At 33.9% G+C, this 17472-nt stretch overlaps 2 protein-coding genes across 4 annotated transcripts in view; both read left to right on the forward strand.

Annotated features, from left to right (window-relative positions):
- E23 (Early gene at 23) overlaps positions 1-8413 on the forward strand; it is a 158119-nt gene extending 149706 nt beyond the window's left edge. For both annotated transcript variants that reach the window (XM_066297456.1, XM_066297457.1), the window contains 4 exons: positions 3-149; positions 204-313; positions 376-542; positions 1424-8413. In XM_066297456.1, coding sequence (XP_066153553.1) covers positions 3-149; positions 204-313; positions 376-542; positions 1424-1607 — 608 coding nt within the window. In that variant the 3' untranslated portion in view covers positions 1608-8413. The remainder of the gene's footprint in view (positions 1-2; positions 150-203; positions 314-375; positions 543-1423) is intronic.
- Positions 8414-8825: 412 nt separating this feature from the next.
- LOC136347447 (polypeptide N-acetylgalactosaminyltransferase 3-like) lies at positions 8826-16700 on the forward strand. Of its 2 annotated transcripts, XM_066297458.1 has the most exons (11): positions 8826-9040; positions 9711-9827; positions 11371-11505; positions 11555-11836; positions 13447-13616; positions 13682-13997; positions 14058-14237; positions 15241-15332; positions 15500-15821; positions 16220-16394; positions 16445-16700. In XM_066297458.1, exons 2-11 carry the CDS (start codon positions 9808-9810, stop codon positions 16574-16576), a joined length of 1824 nt encoding a protein of 607 aa, XP_066153555.1. In that variant the 5' UTR covers positions 8826-9040; positions 9711-9807; the 3' UTR covers positions 16577-16700. The 2 variants fall into 2 exon arrangements, with proteins under 2 accessions (XP_066153555.1, XP_066153556.1); XM_066297459.1 differs by lacking the exon at positions 8826-9040 and having other exon boundaries at positions 9648-9827; positions 11568-11836.
- Positions 16701-17472: the final 772 nt, after the last annotated feature.

Here is a 17472-nt window from a genome sequence, read left to right on the forward strand (position 1 = left end):
AGTTCCTCCAGAACGAGAAGTGATAAACAAGGAAAGACGGTCAGGCGCCTACAGATTGTCGGCTTATTATTTAGCCAAAATGGTTGGGGAGTTACCACTCACTATCACACTTCCAGCAATTTATCATTGCATATCCTATCCTATGTTGGGTAAGTTTCCACCATTGTGCTGCTCAGCTGTAATCATAAAACTCACTTTTTCAGGATTTCATTCACCTTTAGTGTTCCTTACTCTATTAGGCTTCCTATTATTAAATACCATTGTGGCTCAGAGTGTGGGATTTTTTATAGGCGCCTGTTGTATGGATATGCAGGTAGGTAGACATATCGTTTACATGATGATCAATGGATATATATTGAGGATGTTGATGCACAGGTGAGCATAACAATGAGTGCATTGTATACGTTGGCCACTCAGCTATTTGGCGGGTATTTGGCCACGAATATTCCTCCATGGTTGACGTGGATGAGGTACACTTCGATGGTTCATTACGCCTACCAAAATATGCAGATTGTTGAGTTTAGTGACGGCCTGCCAATATTGTGAGTATCTTTGTGACCTGGGTTATAGATTCGGGAAAATATGTAACATACAATCGGTGTTAATTATTAGATTAAAACACTTCTAAAACAAATCCAAAAATGCTATAATTCACAAGATGTGCAATTTAATGTGCATAGTGGACCAAAAGTTCCGCCTAAATTCGTTAAAAATTGAAGGAAATATTTTTCAGGAAAATGCTGGAACTTATCAAATAATGTTTTTTGTCGTGCATTTTCAGGCTTGTATACAGGTTTGCCCATATAGTATATAAATGCACTTTTTCATTTGATTCTTATGGAACTCCATGTATATTAAGACGTTTTTGAGTTCTTAGAGGAATTTTGAACATATTTCCACAACATACCAATATCTAGAATTCAACAGTTATTGAAATATTTGAGCAATATGTCTATTAAAGTGGCCTGCTAGATCGCCTGACTTTACACTTATGGACTTTTTTTTAATGGAGTTATCCGAAACATAGGGTGCATACATGTCTGTTAGGTCAAAAATATACAGCTAAAAGTAATATTTGACGTGTTCTAGTATTTTTGTGAAAAATATTTCTTTTAATTTTTGGTGAATTTATGCGGGACTTTTAGTTTTCTATGTATATGCAAGTCGACATTAGAAAGTAAACCACCAGAATAATAATAAGTTCGGCACAAAATGGATCTAGTTATTCGATCTGGCTTAGCCGAGTGAACAAAATCGTATAAAAATTCAGGTAACGGTTCATGTCGAGACATAGTGAGCGTTTTAATTTGTTGTTGCCCAGGGTATAATGGACAGTTTTACTACGGCACAACACAATATTTTATTTTGTAACTGATATTTATGCGGCAATCACATTTTGTGTAATTTACATCTCTATTTCCAGATGTGCAAAAAAATCAAAGTTCGCCATCTGTCAAGAGCTGAAGTTCATCCCAGTGACCTCCATCCTGGAAGCCGAAGGAGCCTACCTTCCCTTATGGGCAAACACCCTCGTCCTACTGGGCTTTTTGTGCGTGTTCCGGTTCCTCGGTTACGTGGTCCTGCGCTACTTCAACACCCCCAAATAGACCAATAAAAGAAACCAAACTTATTAGCTGTATTTTGCACTGGATTTGATATATGCCAAAATCACTCAATCTTTAGCATAATAATAATAATAATAATAATAATAATAATATTCTATATTATTATTATGATTATTAAAAATATTCTTAACGTTGAAATTTATAGACTGACTGTATTAGGTAGATAACGAGGCCTTTTCTAGGTCTCAAAAGAAATTAAAAGTCGCTCTAGACTCTAAAATATTTTATACGTAACCTGGCGCTGACCAGTAATACCTATTTTGTAGCACAGACAGGGTGGCCCCAAAATTAAACGTTAATGCTTCGGGTTAGTTTAGGTCGCTCTATAAACTAAACTGCCATTTTAGTCAAAGCTATTTGTTCATGAAATTCATTTCCAGTGTGTAATAATATAATTTTCTATCCTAAATTGTGATACTACAATAGTTTTCCGAACGAAGTTGAGCCTCCGATGAATCAAAAAGCATTCAATAATGAATCAGGTAATTTCTACACACAGATCGTAAGTTTCCCAGATATTTTTTGAGAATTTTATGAAATGGCGGACGAAACAGTTTTCTATTAAGTAGTCTAGTTTTAAGTGTGTTATCTTTTTGGACAGTTCTCCACGTGACTGCAAGAACCTAACCGGAAAACATTATACAGGCTGTGCTAAGAGTAACTTTTCGTAACTTTAGTTTTTTTTTATATTATTCATTACTTTTAAGCATTTAGCTTTAAGTGTGATCATTCCAGTTACATTTTTCTCATATCCGAAACAGCTCATGAGTTCGCGCGACTCTGACTAATGTCTCGAGAGCGGAGAGAAGCGAATTTTCTTCTCGCGGGTAAGAAAGGACAAGAGTGGACGCACCATGAAGTAAGTGCCTTTCTGATAAGTATTCTACGTGCCAATAAAGTGGAATTAAAGCAAACGTTAAAGCAACCAGCTACGGCGACTGCCAACGAGTATGATTTAAGGTTTAGGGCGGTCTGGAACCAAGTAATAAGCTCCGAACCGCCTGGTATAATAAAGCTGTAAGTTTCAAAGCTAATGTTATTTATCTCTTGAGTGCACTGTGACTGAATTGTGTGATACAGGAGAAGAGTTAGGAATGGTGCTACATATTGTGAAAAAGTGGGCTTTTTTAAGTTTCTGGAGGAAATTTATGCAAATGATGAATTTTTTAATTTGTAAATCATGAGAACTTTTTCATCAGTAAACTGTCTAAGATAGAAGATCCCAATGAGCCGTAAATACCGTTCGCTTCTAAAAACTATATGAATGCTCGTCTATGATTGACACTAGATATACCGACAATTCGACTGTTACATTTTTACCGACTCCAGTCAAAACTATGATTAGCCTAAGAAAAAAAAATTAATTGGGTTTCTAGTCTTCCTATAAAATTAAAAAATGATTAATTACTTTTATATGCTATACAGTATAATAAACAGGACAGTAAACCAATAACATAATTAGCAATTCGCAATTTTATTTCAATTCTCAATTAATAGTATTGAATTGGCCGCAGTTTTTATAGACCTAGATTTTGCCTTGTGTTTTTTATTTATTGTTGTTCCTGTGATGTGGATCACTTCGGTTATCTAATAATTCTCCTTCGCTATCATGAAACTCATTATTTTCAACATGCCAACATTTAATAACCATGCCGGTTGTATTGTTCAAAAACATAGGATGTTTTTTTCGTTTTGCAACTTCTGGGGCCTGGCGATAATTATAAAAATAAATTGAAACTAATTATAGCATAACATTGCTCTTTATATTTAGGTTTCTTATCAAGCAGTGTGGTTTTGAATTTTTCATTATCAAAACAAATGCTTTCTTTTCAGTATTCTCAACAAAATTCCTCAACCGCCATCCCGCAAACTTCAATCAACGACTGTCATATTTATGTTTCATTGTCACTAGCATAGCATTTGTTTTGACCGTGCTGAAATTGCGCAGTAGTTATAATTTATCGCAATTGCGCATTCATTCCATAATAGCGAAAATTGCACCAGTCACTTTGACTGGTTTGGGATATGCACCAATGACCATTAAAAACTTTTTGATTTTGAACAAAAAAATTAAACCAACCGCCTGATGTTATTTAAAAAATAATAACAAAGTAGGAATTTGAAAGTAAAATTTAAAATCCAGCTATTAGGACTGGTGTGGTAAATCTAGTGTTAATGTCATTGTCTTACGTGTTCCAATCTCCCTTTTTTCTCTTCTACGACCAAAAATTATGAGCAGTTTTCTATTGGGTGAAAGTTGTTGGTCTACAGATTTCTCCGAGGCTTATTACAACTGAGACCCTCAAATCGGAACTTTCAAGGACGTTTTTAATGAATTATTGCCCAAAGCGATTTCTTCAATGCGAAATGAGGTACCATCTAATTCGATTTAATTGTTTCAGTTTTCTGTTCTATTCTATCTGATCGTTATTTTTCAAGTTATAGACTTCCCAAATACTGTTAAATCAATAGTTATCTCTCTTAACGGAGTTAGCGCAAAAAGTTATAAAAGACATTGGTAAAGAGAAGTGCTATACATGAAAATTTATTACTACCTGGGAGAAATTAATGGAAGATATAGAATTATCCAGTTCGGATTGATTTTTCTGGTCCTGGAACTCCTGGCCGTTCTTTTTTTTCTGCTGACCAAATCTTTCTTGATTTTCGCCTTATTATTCCAAATTTTTTTTAGCGCCCTATCGTTATCCATGTAAACACAAAGTATATTATCATTATCTCTGATTCTACAGGCTCCTTTGAAGAACTTCTTGAGAGCTGTTGCCTAGCACGGGGCTGCTTAGTTTTTCAGATAATTGCCAACTATTCACCACTGTTTTGAGCTCGTTCATTGGTTGTTCAAATGATTAAAGATCGAAATTTACGATGAGAGTTCGAGCCTAATTCTTGAAAAAATCTGGTTTATCTTCTATAAAAAAAAATCTGCTGTTATTCAGCTTTGAATATTTTTTAAGCCTTTGGCATTCCTCAAGGTTGTTTAAGGTTACGTTTATAATGAATGCATTTTTTGATGAATCATCTTTATGATATATATGTTCAAAGGATGTACGTCAGAACGTTGTGGTTATAATAGTTGGATTATATGACGAATAACGTAGACTATTCAAATAGCTACGATAAATTGATTGCGTACATTTGTCTTGGGAATATTAATTTACTATTCAAAACGGTTTCATTATTAGAAAATAGGACTAGTTGATTATTACTACTTTTTATTAGATAGTAATTTACTTCAAATTTTATTAACGAGAAAATGTAGATCGTTATATTAGAATCAATTTTTTGCGTCAAGACAAGTAAGTGGAGAGTTCCATGCGTGATTTGAAGATTGAAGGATTCCATAAAACTTCGCGAATATTTCGCAGTCACGCCAGAAGGAGTCTTTGACATTCTAGAAGGAATTCTAGAGGATATTTGTAAGCGATCAAATTTTAGAAAATGCACATTACCAAACGAATTTTCTTGTTAATTTTTCCCATGACTTCCGTGATGTATCTCTGCACTGAAATTATTTGTTTTCCACATCCCACAAACATCTATGTTCATAGACAAGCGTTATAAGATTTTCGCTATTCATTTTGTTTTCATAGTTTTGATAAACAATTAAACAAATTTAAATAACGGTCGTGCGTATTTTGAAAAATTATTATTCACACGTTAAATAACCGCAAGTATTGTATTGTATGTACTGGGTGGCCCAAATTCGAGGCGTATCATTAGGGATCTTGAAAATGATAAGAGATACTGGGTCACCTAAATAGGGGCAAAGTTGCACAATTTAGTGCCCAAAAAATGCCACTTCGAACTTGAAGAAATTCCGAATATTTCCGAAGATATCGAGAAAAACCTGAAATATTTCCATGTCATTTTTATTTTTTCGTTACTTTTTTTGAAAGAATGTTTCAAAACAAATGTCGCATCGTCCTTATCACTTTTTCATCTCTACAGGATTGCGTTGTAAAATTTTAAATCTTACGTTTTATCTTTGAACCACCATCATCAACTCAATTTTTTAAATTCGGACCTAGATTTTTTATCTTTTCTTTTATTACCCTCTAAGAGCAATTACGTATACTAACCATCAAAAAAAGTAATAAATATAATTAAAATATCCTCTTAAAAAGTGCACATGTCTATCACTCTCGCATGTATCGTTTTTAGCATAAGTTTGTCTTTGTTGTAGTTTCGCCTGCTCGCGTAATAAAAGCTTCCAATCAATTTTAATATATGAAATAAATAATATAAGTAATTTTTTATAAAGTATAACAACTAGATAGGACTTATAAGGTAAAAAAATCTTATATCTGAACAAGCACGTGGCTATAGGTTTACTTCGTTCTACTTTTTTAAAAATAAGTAAACAAATGACGAATTGTTTAATTGTGAAATTATCGATCTATCAGATTTATTCGGTGAATTATAAAGTTGATATTAATTATTAAAATAAAATAAGATGTTCTCATCACTTGAAAAGCGCGATACAATAAAAATGTATTACGGTTGTAACATAAATGCTCAATTATCTTCAGAGCGCTATTTGCAAGAACAAAAAACATTAAAAGTGGAATTAAAAATTATTTAAATTCGAGATTTAATTAAATAATTTAAAATATGACGATAATTAAAAATTTTCCATTTTTAGTAAATTAATGCAAATCGATATGCTAAGAGTCCTCAAAAAAGTGGTAATAATAATGCGATACTTGTTTTCAAACATTTCTTTAAAAAGTCAAGAAAAAATAAAAATTATATGCAGAAAAAATCGAAATTTTCATATATTTCCGAAAGTATTCGGAATTTTTCTCGGTTCAAAGTGGCATTTTCTTGGGCACTGAGTTCTGCTACTTCGCATCAATTTAAGCCATCTCGTATCTCTTATAGTTTCAGATATTTACATAATATACGTCGAATTGGGATCACCCTGTATATTGATTGATTGCTTGTGCATGGTCGGATGCATTCATAAGAACGATGGTAAATCAGACAACGCGCCCGCTATAACCGTAGCCCAAAGTCATTGAGCCGCTAATTCTTCAATTCATCAGACTTCAATTCTTACTGAAATTGGAAAGTTCCTACTGATGGATTTTCGATGGGTTGGCCGTCCCAAATTAATTTCGCAACAATTGGAAATCACGATTTATGTTCAATTACTTCTGTGTATGTCACAAGTTATTGAACAACATATAGCCGGCAACATTCAGTTAGTCATCTTGAAAAATGTTCGTGATTGTTGAGTGATATTTTCAACCTCACATGTCTACAGTGATTTCTGGCAATTGGAAATTAAATCATTTCCATAAATTTCCTAAAGCTATATTTTTGTACAGACTATAAACATACGTCATCACATGCATTCGTCACAAAATATACACGCCTACTATATCCTATTTTGCGTATTATATCTTTCTAAGTTAAATGTTAATTTTAATATACCTGACGAAGATGATTACCATTAAGTGTTCCATCACGTTTAGTCAAAGATACAGCCCCCGCTTTCCGGAAACATAACCCTTTTGTACAGACATTTTATTTATTTTTTTTCTTTATTAAGCGTAATGTTTTGCGTAAAGGCAGGGCTTGTATGTAGTATAACCATATACATAAACACGAAACGATTTTGCCTTTTGTTATTTCTTTGTAACCTTGTGTAAATATTATTTTATTATAAATCTGTTGTAGGGTAATCAAAAATATTAATTTCTGTATTTTTGTGATATTCGTTGATAAATTTAATTAAAAAGCAAATAATAAATTTGTAAAGGGCTTGAGTTTGCGATGTGAAACTTGGGAATAATTGCAAACTTGAGCCCCTCTTCCTGCTTTACGAGCGTCACTGTCGATGTGGAATTTGCAAAATTCTCATTTGTAGCATAAAATTAATTAAATATAAGCCACTTAGCACATTTCGCATAAGGTACATATTAGGACAATAATTGTAAGCAAGCAAGAGGTCAGAATAAAAGCGAATCAAAATTCATTTTTAAGGTGTTTTTCTTGCTAACTAAGCGTTGGTCAGAACGCAGGACTTTTGACGAAGCTCAAACGTCCAATAATTGTACTGCCTTTATATTATGTTATTAAAAAATATTACTACAATTCAACTGAAATCAATGATTCATAAGCCATTCTTTATTTTTGCAAGGTAGGATATCTTTTCGGGTCTTCGACACTTCGTTTTAAATAAATTTTTGCTCACATCTCCTAAGCACCATCACATAAAACCTTATAAACCATAAGGAATGACTTTTGTCTAATAAATGTCTGATAAAGTATAATATTCATATTAACGTTAGTAAAATTGTGTAAAATACTGTTATAATCAAACTATAGGCAATCTTTTTTACACATTTTTAGAACATTATCAATGTTACTAGGTGCAAATCAAAATTTTAAAGGTGTCGCTTTAAATCATCCTCTTCGATGTTCTAAATTTTACATGTTAAAGATATTGTAGTTCACCTAAATAAAAGACCAAAACTTGTACTGCCATTTTTATAATAGGTAATTCCTTTTGAATAGAATAAATATAAGAAATACTTGCTATTATATCAGAAATAATGTATTCATATCATACCTAAAGTACCCCTTTATTTACCCCCGATACCTTAGGTAATACTTATGTTTCTATGTTTATTATTCATTTGTATATTTTAAAATCATTATTGTACAGACAAAAAGAACCTCCTTGTATTTAACATGTTATGGCTAGTCCTAGCGCCTTCATTTATAGGTATATAGAACTTTTAATAATTTAATATAAAATACATTTTTGATTTTAAAAAATTAGTATTTTCTTGCAAACCCAGTAGTTTCTTTTTGATCTATACCTATGTTTATTCTAATTTTATCAAGTTGTTAGTGTTGGCGTTTTACCGAAAAACGCTTAATGTAAACGAGACCCCGACCAATGTTAAAACAAAAATATTCCAAAACTCAAAAATTTTATGTACCAGAAAAATCACCATTACCTAATTAAAATGGGCAATAGTAAGACGGGTATCAAATTTAACTATTTTAACCAATCAAGAAGGGTCAACGCGAAAGAACCAGCAGACTTGCAGTTAATAAGATTTTTAGCATTTATGGGATTGAAAATATTTAAAACAAAATAGTACATGCGCCTTTGCCCACGGCTCTGTAAGAATATAGCGCTAAAGCTTATTAATCCCTACCGTTCAACAAATGCTATCGTGTGTAGTAAATCACTTCATCATTTACGTGGCAGTTGTAAAATACCAATAGACTTAATGAGCTAGGCATTCGACCCAATAAATTGTGTTTAAACAAGTGGAGTCTTAGAGCCTCTGACGTCAGCATCCACAAAAGCCCTTGGAAAATCAAGAAAAGTTTATGTAATTGTGGCCTCTTTATGCACGTATATTGGACGTGAAAAGGTAAACAAAGGAAGTTTATTATTATATTTAGATGTAAAAAGCGCTTTGGAAATGTGAAATAAAAATGTCAGGCCATTTTTTTCAAATGCGATTTTGGATTTTTCAAAATTAGAATTTGAAAATGCTTTTTATTCTTAATTCCCTGCTAATTAGTTTCAAATCGTATTATAATTTTATTATTACGCATTGTGCTATAATTTAAATTTTTAAGATTTCGATTTGTATTTGTGAAATATTTCCAAACTTATACCGTAAGCTCACATATTTCTAATTATTTTTTCATTTTCATAGAGAGTGATTTATTACAAACTCTGTTATATTACGTTTGAATGTTTGCATTTTGTATTTGTTTGATACCTACTTTGTCCAATTAACAACCATTTTTCCGATTCTTGTAAATCACAGACATTATAGTTCCAATCCACGCATATTGGGATCTATGCCAGTTTTTTAACTATATTTTTAACCACAAGCAATCAAAACGCCCATAAAATATCTAATATAAACACTACAACTTTTCACGAAAAAAAAGACAAATAACCTTCATTGAATCGTTTAGCTGATAAAATTTACAACAAAAAATTTTCGAACTTCAATAAAACGCAGTTTATTAAGCGAAAGTGGTAGAACCTTGGCAATGGTTCGGCTTCATTCATATTTACTATCTTAGACGCCCCTACCAACAAACGAAACGCAACAGAACCTGGTCGTACCATACTAAAGGTTAACGTTCTGAGGTAGCTGTTTATGTGTCTTCAACGAGATGGATGAGAAATATGTATTTTGGGTAAGTCGAGAAAGTTTCCTCATTATAGTAATTAGCAAACCAACTCTGAATTTTTTTTCGCACTTTTGAAACCCTGTAAGTACCAGAAAAAGTGTTTTTCAAAAGTTAGGTACCCACTATTGTACCATTTGCAGCGTACCTTTAACAATGTGGCACCATCTTACAGCCGGTGGATTAAACTCCACTACAGAGGCCAAGTTTCAAGTGATGGTACCACGTTATATTATATACGAGGAGACATCGAAACGTTTGCACTGAATCAGAACTGATATTCTCGTGTAGTATTTTAATTTTTTTCAAACACGAGACCCATTATACAGGGTCTTTCAGGAAGAACGGGTCATAAGTTGAGGGTGGATAGATCGTATAAAATATAATTAAATGCGGCCAGAATTAGGGCCCAGCCTGACTTTTCTTCGAAATATCGGCACTTTCGTAAATTTCTTTGAAAACTCGCTTTTTAAAAAATCTAAACCTGCTATTTTTTCACTTTCTACCCCTCAGTATCTATTTTTCCCACCGAAAATCCGAACTTAGAACCTGAAATGGACCCTTCAACTGAGAACATGAAGCAGACCCTAAGTCGGAACCTGAACCCTGAACTCGAACAGGACCCCACCGACACGACTACATTTTAAAAATCTATATTAAATTTCCTATAAAAAGGATCATTTTCGTTGGCAAATGCGTTATTTCGAATTCAACATAGAAGTCTAGAGAATAGGCAAACCTCAAACTCTATATGTCGTGCTATCACTCCTCAATGGCAGCTCAAACAATGAACTCCCCAACTCCCTCTTTGGAGACTTCAGCAAATTTATCTTATTTAATACACTTTTTAACGGCATTTCCACCTTTATGTTTTCTGTTTGTTGTTTTTCACTGTTTCACGAGGTATTTAAAGCAAATTTTTGAATCTTAAAAGTGGGTATATCGTTCGAAAGAACGTTAAATAGGGCAACTTTGACGAAATCCCCAAAGATATAGTGGGGAGATTCATTGCTTGAGCTATATACTAAGAAATAAGGGGTTTGAGATTTCCTATTCTTTAGGGGTCTACGTTGGGTTCAAAAGGGCACATTTATCAACAAAAATTATCCTATTTTTTGGGAAATTTAATGTGGAGCTTTAAAATGTAATCGCATTTGTGTGTTTTTTAAGTGGTAAGATGTAGAGACATATTTAGATAAAAAAGGCAGGTTTTCAAAGAAATGTACTAAAACGTCTATATTGATCTCGAAAATGAATCAGGCTGGAGCCGTAGTCATAGTTGAATTTAACTACACTTTAGAGGGCCAATCCACCCTCAACCTGTGGTGCTTTCTTCCTAAAACACCCTATATACTAAGAACAATGTGACATTTACTTTCTCCTATAATTCAGCGTTAAATTAACATATTATTACAAACAGAGGATTTAATTATTGTGGAGGTCAGAGGTGAAAAATAAATTTATATTATCAATTATGATTTCGCGGAAACATCATATTGTTTAAGTCTAAACATGTTGCGCTTAACTTAACAGAAACAATGCTTGTTTGCAGTAAAATGTTAGCCGGACCCCTGCGAAAATGTAAAAGGATTTGGCCTGCAGTTCTGTTCTTCCTGTCCGCAATTATCACGCTAGTATGGATAATTTTTTCTAGGACAACTCAAATACACCCAAAGCACATTTTCAGGTAAGTTTTTCGTGAATATTATTTTCAATTTTTGAAAACATGTTGCTAGGGAAAACAACCAGGAGGAGTACGTAGACAAGCATGGCATTAAGGTGGTTATAGGCCATTACGTCGGCAACCCTGTGGGGAACATCCCCAATGCATCCTATAACATGATTAACGTCAATCACTTCAACCCGCAGCCCAATGCTGGGAAAAATGGCAATCCTGTGATCATAGACCCTAAAGATGTGTTGGAGATGCAACAGCTCTTCCAGATAAACCGATTTAATTTGCTCGCAAGTGATCGAATTCCTTTGAATCGATCTTTGCCGGACTACAGAAGAAAAAAGTAGGTACTAACATTAACATTGTATTTAACATGGTTAGGAAGCATCTGAAGTATACAGGGTGGCTTTTAAAACTGTAAATGTCTTGAAAATTATGCTAGTAATAGGAAAATCTAAAAACACGTCTGCTATATTATTATGGGGGACATGATTTAGAATATGATGAACTCACTATCTTCTACCAAATGCATCCCAGCCACCCCAAGTCGTTCGTTTTAGTAGCGCGGGCATGGTTCCGGTCTATGAGCTCTTGCTCATAGATTTTACTGGTGTCTTCATCTAGGCGTCTTCACCTAGGCGTAGAATTAAATAGTTTTCAATCAGGAATAAGTAACAGAACTGATAATAAATTCAAAATTTTATAGTAATGAAATCAAAGCGTATGAGTTATTAATTATTTTTTATAATAGGTGTTCGTTATTTTCCATGGAATCATACAAACAATTTTCACGTTCTCGACACACGTTGACAAAAGTTTCCTTAAAAGTTGCAAAACACTCAATATTATTTCGTTATCTTAACTCTTAATTTTTTTTTCGTTGATTTTGAACGCTACGGATGTCAAGTACTCCTTACAAAAATAAATTCAAAGGTGTCAGATCGGGAGACTTAGAGGTCCATTCTATCGCTTTTGCCTTTCCAATTCATCTTGCGGGGTAATTACTATCCAATTACTGCCTAATAGGTAAAACAAAATGTGGCGGTGCACCACCCTGTTGAAATCTTTGTAAATTTTCCTCCTGTTGTAGTCTCTAGCTCATGGATTATCAAAGGTTTCACAACATTTTCTAAAAGATCACGGCAGACTTCACTATTCAAATTACTGTCAATAAATGAAGGTCTTATGATAATGTTTCGGTCCAAACGTTCAGTTTTTGTGGATATTGAGTACTTCCTTGTCTCGTAACATGAAGATTTGAATTATTCCAGATTCTACAGTTGTGCTTGTTGAGAATACCATTCAAGTAAAATATGCACTTATCACTGAAGCAAACCTTTAGCAGTAGTTGGGGCTGGTTAGTTATTAAAACATGCATCACCTAATAATATTCGATTCGTCGATTTGGATCATCTGCGTTAAATTCTTGAAGTTGAATTTTGTTTGGATGATTTTTTTTCTTATTCTAAAGCTATTCGAACGGATGCTGTTGATAGTCCAGTTCAAGTAGATGCCTGACGGGTAGACAATGGTCGATTTTCGGCAAATTATCAGAGAACTTCGGTTTGAGGAAGCTCATCTAATATCATAGATTGATTTCGTTTCTTGTTGACCACAGAATTGGTTTCTTCAAACTTTCGTATCGATTTTCCAAAAATCTATCCATATCAATGTTTGCTCCAGGACATCGCTGACGAAATGCTTTTGAGATTCGTAAAAAACAACTTTGTTCTGTTTCACAAATAAAAACGATTTTAACCCGTTCAGCAATTGAACAATTCATGGTTCGATTGAAAATTTGCGAAAAGAAGCGGTAGGGACTAGTCACTTCGTCACATCCTCCATTACCTACAATCATCATATTATCGTACACGTGTTTCTGGACGTTTCTATTGTCGGCATAATTTTTCATTTATACTTAAAAAAAACCTATCCTATATAATAAAATTTTAGGTGCATTTCCAAATTCGACGACTACCTCACCTATCCAAAGACCACAGTTATCATAGTGTTCCACAATGAGGCTTGGTCAACTCTGCTGCGAACCGTTTGGAGTGTTATTAATAGGTCACCGAAAGAACTGTTACAGGAAATCATCCTGGTAGACGATGCCAGTGAAAGAGGTTCAACGACTTCTCGCTCTTAAATATCAAAACTAAAATATTCGTTTGTATTTCCACAATTCCAGACTTCCTAAAACAACCCCTAGAAAACTACATCGCAACCCTGCCAGTAGATATTCGACTATTGAGAAGCAAACAACGTATAGGGTTGATCAAAGCGCGTCTGAAGGGGGCTAAAGTTGCTTCTGGTCAAGTTTTAACTTTCTTAGATGCGCATTGTGAGTGTACTAAGGGCTGGTTGGAGGCCCTTTTATCTGTGATAAAAAACGACAGGAAAACAGTAGTTTGTCCTGTGATTGATATCATCAACGATGATTCGTTTGCTTATGTCAAGAGTTTTGAACTTCACTGGGGCGCTTTCAACTGGAATTTGCAATTCAGGTTTGAGGGTTTGCAGCTGATAAATGGAAAATTAATTGACAAATTTTCGGCAATTTTCAGGTGGTACACCTTGGGCGGTAAACAGATGTCGCAGAGAAAATTGGATGTGACGAAACCATTTCCCTCACCTACCATGGCTGGAGGTTTGTTTGCTATTGAGAAAAATTACTTTTTTGAGATTGGAGCCTACGATGAAGATATGAATATTTGGGGAGGAGAGAATTTGGAAATGTCTTTCAGGTACGAACAGAGTCAAGACTTGTACAGACCCTGTAATTATTATTGTCAAAATAATTGGGGGCCGTTATTGGATCCCTGTCTTCTGGCAGTTGCCCAATAACAGATATTGTAAGATCTAATAATGAGCAAGATCATTTATGTGAAGGCAACGATGAAGTGAAACTTGAAAAGGTTACAAGGAAGGATATAGACCTGAACATGTTCCTCTTTTCATCAAGACACTAATCCCCCAAGGTGGCATTCCGCCGTTATACAACTAACCTTAACCTGGGGTTTAAGTCTGGAATCATACAGGGTTTGCCTTTGGAAACTAACATTATTTTGATTTTTACGACTTTTTCGACATTTGTAGAGCTTTACTAAGACTCAATTATCTACAAAACTATTTGATATAAATTGTTGAAATAAATTTTAAGTTATTGGAAAACTGACAAGCTTTTATAAACAATTCAAGAATCAAGCAAAATAGTTGACAGTGTTTTTGGAAAAAATTATTTCAAATTTAGAATTTTGAAGTTCAAAAAAGTAATTTTTTTCAAATAGCACTCTACAATTATGTTTGCACCATTAGGTTGATAGTAAAAAAAACAAATTCTACATGCATCATAAGTATCAAAAATTTATACGTTTCGAGTAAATGGAAGAAAACTCTATCTATTTACCCTATGGAAATCATATCAAGGCCCTTTACACGATCAAATTGCCTAATATTTATTTTGATTGGTTGTTCTGTTTTTTTTTTTATAATATCCGGTTTTTTTCACAAAACGAAAATACAATCTTCAAAAAAATACTTTAAACTGGTATTTATCCATATACGTTTCGTTTACTCCCAAAGGCGAACCCTGCATAAATACACCCGAAATACAGGATTCCAGGAAGAATCTAACCTTATTAGGTTCCTGCGGAAATCTACCAATTTTTCAAAAATATTCCAAGTATTTCCATCTTACGATAATTAAGAAATTTAATGTTTATTTTAATCCTATTTATTTGGTTTAAGGGTCTGGCAATGCGGAGGAAGGATTGAAATTGCACCTTGCTCCCACGTAGGTCACATTTTTCGGAAATCTTCACCATACTCATTTCCAGGAGGTGAGAACAAAAATATTCAGAATTAAATGGGTCATCGAAGAATACGAAAAGTTACCTTCAGTTTAACATTGTAACGGCCGAAACTGTTCATGTTCAGTAAAGAAAAGACCTAATTAATCTTCAATTTATATTTGAGTTGTTTGACTAATCCACTGCATTTCTTTTAGGTATAAACAAAACACTTTTCGCCAACCTAGCCCGAGTGGCTCTTGTTTGGATGGACGAATTCGCCAACGTATTCTTCAAATTCAACGAACATGCGCGACTGATGAAAGACGCTCAAAATGTCTCCTCTAGATTGGAACTGAGAAAAAAACTTGAGTGCAAAAATTTTGAGTGGTATCTAGATAACGTCTGGCCAGAACATTTTTTCCCTAAAAACAATCGGTTCTTCGGTAGAATAAAGAATATGGAAAAGAATTTGTGTCTTTTGAAACCGGAGAGAAAAGGGCTTTCTAATCAACCAATGGGGTTGGCGAAAATTGATAGGTAATAACTGACACCTAACCTCACGTCAATTAGTATCTAAGATGTGGAAAAAACCTAAGTAAACACAAATATTTCCATAAATAATACTTTTTTGTTAAGAACTAGAAACATGTCGGGGGATTAAGTTTCGACACCATTTGCACCAGCATAAGTTTAATATTTAACCTTGGCTTAACTTGCCAACTTTGACGGTCTTTATTTATTCGGATGTGTTACCATGAACATGGCGATGATGTTTCTTTATATGGTAATATTGGGGCAAACGTAGATATCCTAACGTGGGTTTGGGTTGAATCCTGATACACAGAGTCTCGGAAGTGGGACAAGAACGCACTATTTAAGGAAATATTTACGAGTTTCCAGACAATTTTGACACCTCGTATATAATTTGTTATTAGGTGTTTAGGTGATGATTTTGCTGATGAAATGTTCGTAATGACAAAAGACGGGTTTATAATGACCGATGATTCAATTTGCTTGGATGCACCAGAAAAGGAAGGTTTGGGTCCGATGAAGGCAAGAATAATGGCATGCAGCTCGTATTCTAGACAAAAATGGGAATATGATGAAAAGGTTTTAGTTATATTGATGTCAAGTGCTTATTTTTCATATTTTCATCGTAGACACAAGAATTGCGCCATTTAACAAACCAAAAATGTCTGGACGTCTATTCTGGCGTTGATGAGCTTATTATAAAAGACTGCAATAACGAAGGTACCCAGAAGTGGAAGTTAGAGCCAGTATCTTGGAAATAAGAAGAACGTAAATTTTATTATCCTATGGATAGGAAAGCAGATCGGTGTAAATAGGAACTTTTGCTATTTTAATATTGTATTTATTATTTTTTTACTTAAATAAATGGCTTTTAAAAAGCAAAAATGTTTATTTCATTCGACTCCTTGTTCAGACACCCCTGTCCCAAACAGAAACAGGAAATTAGAGGAACGTATCATTTTAGTTAATGAGTGGGATCCGTCTCAATACGAAGTACATGAAAAACCATTTGTTTGATGAGTCTCGGAAATTAATTTTTTCACATTTTACTTTTTAACAATTAATGCTCGGAGCAATAAAATTATGAAATAACATTTCCAGGTCCGTATTAAAAATAGTAAGTTGATTCTGATTATCGGGTTCCTAGGACTGACACGAAATTAGTGATAGTAAGGTCCTCGCGCAACCTTGTGACAGTGCTTCTTGATCATAAATGGTGTACCTTCTTGAGAATATTGAAGGTTTCAGTAATTACCACCTTTTCTCAAATGGCATTAATGATTTCGCAACATTGTACGGATTACATAACGAAATCTACAATAGGCAACATTTTTCTATTTCTATATAACAATCTAATCGATTTTAATCGATCTTTTAAACCTTCCACAGACAGAATATTATATTAAAGGCAAACGTGGGTGTACATGGTTGTATCTACGCACTTATGTGTTGATGTACCTTGCGTATATTTCGTATCCGTACTAAACGCTCTGGGTAGTTAAAAATATGGTAATAAAACCACAATGAAACAAGAAAGAAAATCTTAATTGAAACTGAAATGATAAATGGATATGCAAAAGCCTTGTAACCGACTTCTTAGTGAACTAATTAATGCTGAAGAAACAGAATCTGATTCCGGCCGAGGAAACGCCTAGTG

Source organism: Euwallacea fornicatus, chromosome 28 (assembly GCF_040115645.1).
Source record: "Euwallacea fornicatus isolate EFF26 chromosome 28, ASM4011564v1, whole genome shotgun sequence".
Classification (NCBI taxonomy): Eukaryota; Metazoa; Arthropoda; class Insecta; order Coleoptera; family Curculionidae; genus Euwallacea; species Euwallacea fornicatus.